Below are 5,276 nucleotides of genomic sequence, written 5' to 3' on the forward strand. Positions count from 1 at the left end.
ATCTAGCCCAGACGGAGAATAGTTAAGTGATAAGTGTTCGCTGCTGGCGGGCCGAACCCACATTACAAGGGAAACCTCCAGAAGAGGAAGTCGTCGGTCGCCGCGGTCTGCAGGATATCATGACGGTCTCATATTCCACGACCGCTGCTGGGCTATATGGCGCAGCTGGCGGCATGTGCGCCCGGCGCGGCTCCTTAAAATGCGCGAAACACTCGGCGGCCGTGTGCAGCGACTGCAGCGGGGTGTAACTAACGGGGCGGGGCGCGGGCGGAACAAGTAGAACGTTGCACGGATCCGCTCCTTTTCCGTTCCGTTCCGTTCAACCCGAGTTACGAGCAGATAAGCCGGCCGATGAGGTCATGCGGACAGGACGGTGCAGTAACGGGCGCGGCTAAGCGCGGCCGAGGCGCGGGCAGGCTAAGAGCGCACAGCGAGGCGCACAGCGCCCGAAGGCAAGAGCCGAAGGTCAGCAGGTGGGGTGAAAGAAAGAAAAACGACTTGAGGACAAAGTCATAGCCCGCGCTCGAAGTGTTCAACACCGACATGTCTCTTTAAGGAAACGGAAAAGGGGGGGGGGGGCGGCGGCAGCGTGGACGACACTGGTGTCTTGCAGTGCGGCCTACCCTCCGTTCTACAGGCGCTATAACTCGTGTAGTACAACAACACCGGCTACGAAAAGGACTGATCGCGTTGAGTTGTATTATTTTTTGAGGTTGTGTTTGAAAGAACAGAAGCAAGAATCAGTCGTCTTGCACTCACGGCACGAACATCTGGTATACTGTGATGTAAATCAAAAGTTCTTTTAACCAGTTAGCAAACGCACAGGGCAATCACTCACTGCTAGCCTGGGCTAACCTCGTCCTGACACCAGGGAGCCCAAGGCCCTCGGGAAAGGAAACAGTACTTCCCGCCCGAAGGCAACACTGAGCAAAATTAAGGCGTTTATCCAACGAGTCTACAAAAATGCACCAACCAAAAGCCACGAAGAAAAAAATGCCAGCTCCGATGCGTACCGTTCCAAAATTAAAATGACCCCTAAAATCCGAAACAAAGAAAAGTGCGTGGACCACCCTTAAATCCCCATGTTTCACGTGTTTCCTAAAACGGCCCCTAACCGGTGGGTACAGCACCGCGCCGTGAAGAAAGCCCAGACCCATTGGCCCGTGTCCGACGCACGGGCAAGAGCGGGCGTTGTTTGGGATACCTCTCTCTCGCTGGTCAGCCTGGGCGAGCCCGGCCGGGGGCGTTGCACTTGCACTAACAGCCGCCTCGTTAACACCTCGGGCGGACGCCTGGCGTCGCCCCACCCCGCCCCGCCCCACCCGACCCGAAAGCACCTGATGCATTGCGTCACACCCCGGCAGGCCTGTCACGTGAGAGCCGAGGCGATCGTGGGAATCAACAACACCCTCACCAGGATCCTTCAAATCAATAACCAATCAACGACTGTCACAGAGGTAGGTGAACAAGTTTAAGGACCCATTGCTTATTGCAAAAATAACTCCCGGGTTGAACTAAATGACAAAAATTCGAGCGAAAATTGAGGAGCGAAGCACAGATGTCCGTTTGTCATTTGGTTTTAGACTAGGTGCACCATTATTCTGGACTGGAGGTGGTCAAACATTCCTCCAATCCATCATTCTTTGCACCTTTGCGCCCGTCAGGTCCCATTTCCGGCCGCGCCCTGTCACGGCCCGCCCGGCCCGACCTTGGCGCGACAGCGGAGGCCAAGGCCCTCCCGGGGATCGCATCGCCATCGCCCTCCCTACAAAAAGCACAAAACTGATAATGACTCGCGGTGAGCTGGCCATTCCGCGGCTCCATGACGATTCCAGGAACGAGGGAGGGAGGGAGGGAGAGAGAGAGAGGGGGAGAGAAATGGGGAAGGGTAGTAGGAGGACGGGGGGGGGCTCTCCGAACGCAAAACGTACCAGAGTGGTAGTTCGACACCTCCATTCCGGCATTTTCCTCGGCTGTTTAACACATCCAGTGCGGCGCAATGCAGAAATGTGTTGTAGAACTTCCAATCACTAAAAATACGGACTCCTAGGGTTGAGCGCAGAGCCACAAGGGCAGGGCCGCGAGCGGAGGGCGTCGCGAACCGCTCACCGGGGAGGGAGGGGGCGGGAGGGGGCAGAGTCTGTACTAATGATGTAAAACGCCTTTGGTTTATCGACCGAAAACACCATTGCAAGATCGCAGAAACAAGCGCAGATCTGAGAATTTTATGGATGTAGCGTGCCGCTCTTCTCGACAAACGGGATCCCCGCCCCGCGGAGGGAAAATAATTACTATTTGCAAACTTGGCCGATTTGAAGAGGAAAAGACGACTCGTCTGCCCCGGAGCGACCCAGAAATTATTCTAGAGAAGGAAGGAGGGGTTGACGACTCAGTTCATCTCACCGTGAGCGACAGCAAAGCGGCGTGTCTAGCTGCGGGAGCGGCCATGTCGAGCAGAGCAGGCCGGGCACGCAGCGGACCTGGGGGGTCATCGTCTGCTCGGGCCCACGCTACGAGCTGCTCCTCGAGGGATTCGGGACAGATTTCAGAGAGTCGTGCGCGCGTCGGGCGGGCCGTGCAAAGCCCGCGCCGTGGCCGCGGATGGGGCAATGACACGCCCCTCATCCCTCACCTCATCCGTCACCCACTAAACACGACCTGAAAGGCGTCACGTGCTTGAAAATACGACCATTCCTCTGGCCTCCTCCTGGGGTTAGAGGAGCGTCGCCGGCTTTGCCACGCGTCACTTGCAGGGCTGCGCCAGAGGGTGAGCCGCGCGTGTAACCGCGACAGAACCAGTATGCATGATGGGAAGAGAGGGGGGGGGGGGCTGTTTAGTGGGTGGGTGGGCCAAACTCTCCCTGCTCTGCTTGTGAAGCCCGAGAGTTGTGTTGAGCAGAAGCGACGTGAGAGGGAGGGGCGGCAGAAGCAAAACATTTCGAATACAGTCGCGAGTGAAGGGGAAATAGAAGCGGGGGGCCTAGACCCGGCAGCTGCACCGCTTTTGATTGGACAGTGATGGCCAAGTAATCATCAGCTGTTGTATTTTAGAAGCCCTGCGCAGGGGAGGAGGAGGAGGGGTAATATGAGGTCGACCAAGTCACGGCGGCCGGCCAGGCCACATAAACAAACCTCCAGGCAGGCAATTCTTTGCCGCTATAGATCTCCATCTGCACGCAAACGCCGCGTTCCTCTCCTTCTACTCCCCAAGTTTAAACCGGACGAGTCGGATCCAGATTCGCATCAAGCCCAAGATGCGCGCGGCCGGCGCAGGAGGGCGGCATAGACACGCGGCCTCGCATAGCCAACTTGAACTTGTGCCGCGCGGTGTCGTGGCCGAGGCCGTGCAGGAGAGGGGAGCAGCTCGGGGCGCTCCAGTCAACCACAACAAGGCAGGGGGGTGACGTCCGGCTCACCTGGATCAGGAACTGGTCCTTGGGCGTGGACAGCATGAAGGCGCGGACGTACGCGTCGGCGCGCTTGTCCTTGCGCGCCTTGAGGTCCCGCTGCCGTGACACGTACATGATGGTGCACTACGGGGGGATGTGCTCGATATAACAACAACACAAGGCCCAACGTCGCCCGATGGACTCGGCTCCGTTGCGGCGAGAGGAGCACGGAGGGAGATGGCTATGGACCGGAGCTGCTGCGTGCGTGCCCGGCTGGGCTGACTGACTGATGCGTCGTCTCGCCCGGCCCCCACCGCTTCGCCTCTCTCTCTCGCTCTCATTGGCCAATGGCCAGGCCGGCCGGCGCAGCGCGCGAGTGATTTAAATCAACTGTGATTTAAATCAACTTCCAAAGTTACAACTATTCATGTAATAAGTTGTAAGGGCTACAGGAAAATTCTCCATGATGTGTGTTGTAAAATTACAAGCACTCCGTGGCCCGTACCGACTTGGAATTAATTTACGAGCAGGGATGGGCTGTCTTAAATTTACAACATATTTTATAAATCGGAAATGCAGAATATGAGGTAAATTTACGAAAAAAAATTTCACACTGCCAAAAAAACTAGAAAAAGAAACTGCGGCAGAGTAGAGTGTGATCTCGATGGAAGTGACGTCGCACAGACAGAGGGGAAATGAGACGCGCGGCGTCCGGCGCGGGGTGAGCGGGGTAAGCTAGAAGCAGGGTAAGCTAGAGGCCTAAGTGACTCCGGCAGGGCTGAGGCCCACGAGCGGGGTAAGCTAGGGGCCTAAGTGACTCCGGCAGGGCTGGCCGCACTGCGGCGGGAGACCGAACAGAGTACAAAGATCGGGGCGTCGGCAGAGCGGTCATGGAACGGGACCGGCTGCAGCAGCGCATAGCTGGCGAAAGAGTCCCCCCACAGCCCCGCCCGGCCCCGCCGCCGTAGCGGTCAGCCGCGGGGGCTCATCTGCTCATCCTCAGCGCATATCAACCTCATCTTCATTATACGAGACTGGCAGGGGGCCGCCTCCGGGGCGGCGGGCGCCAGCAGCAGCAGCACCGCCGCCGACCTGAGCCGCCGTCGCCTCCGCGGACGCAGCCGGCGGCCCCCGGTCTCATTCAAGTCTCATTCTTCATTCATTCATTCATTCATTCGCCCATTCCTTCCTGCAATTAGCGGCGTGCGAATAATCACCCAGAGGGCGGATGGGCCCTGATTAAAGGCAGGAAAAGGGAGGAGGGGGGGGGGGGGGGGGTTGTTTTCGCTGCACCGCGCCTCGGTGGTAATGCGCCTGGTTTTCACGCGGGGCACGCGGCGCGGGGGCGGGACCCGAGTACAGCGACTATGGAAGTCATTTCATGGTCATTGACGCCGATAAGAAGTCGTAAGAAGTCCTAAATGACGGCGCGCACTCGCACACAAAACTGTGCGGGTGGTTTAACGAAACGTCGTCGTATCCGATGTTACTACTTGCACGACGCGTACCCGTGACTTCCCTATACTGCTGTGTCCTCCGCCTTGAGGATAAGCCAAAGGCGGGTAAAGGGGGGTCGTTCTGATTTTACTTTTATTTTTCCAGCCAACCCCACCCTTTAGCTTACTTCATACGGCCCAGAACGGTGTCACTACTTCTTGAGAAATGGTTCGCTTCCTGACACGGCTTGTCGACAAGCGCACGCCGAGACCACCGCACTAATACTTCTCTATCTTTACCGATTTCCGTCGGTGATTCGCGCGGCTTTTGTTGGGCGAGCGGCCAGCAGTACCAGCAGCAGCAGTGATACCGCGGGTCGCGATGCGCGATCTGATATGTAACAACGAAACCTCATCATGCGGCGCGCTGGCGGGGCGGGGCGGGGCGGGG

The 5,276-nt window shown here is 57.8% G+C and overlaps 1 protein-coding gene across 3 annotated transcripts in view; it reads right to left on the bottom strand.

Moving 5' to 3' along the window:
• LOC113202463 (bicaudal D-related protein homolog) overlaps window positions 1-5,276 on the bottom strand; it is a 128,409-nt gene that overhangs the window by 26,300 nt on the left and 96,833 nt on the right. Inside the window, exon 1 of one of the 3 annotated variants that reach the window (XM_026416701.2) lies at window positions 3,417-3,686. The exons of the other annotated variants lie outside the window; for them this stretch is intronic. Within the exon in view, the coding sequence (XP_026272486.1) occupies window positions 3,417-3,524 (108 nt within the window). The 5' untranslated portion in view covers window positions 3,525-3,686. Of the gene's footprint in view, window positions 1-3,416; window positions 3,687-5,276 lie in introns of those variants that run through there. 3 annotated transcript variants of the gene reach the window in all.

This window comes from Frankliniella occidentalis, unplaced genomic scaffold (genome assembly GCF_000697945.3).
Source record: "Frankliniella occidentalis isolate FOCC.00 unplaced genomic scaffold, Focc_3.1 Scaffold288, whole genome shotgun sequence".
In the NCBI taxonomy this organism is placed as follows: Eukaryota; Metazoa; Arthropoda; class Insecta; order Thysanoptera; family Thripidae; genus Frankliniella; species Frankliniella occidentalis.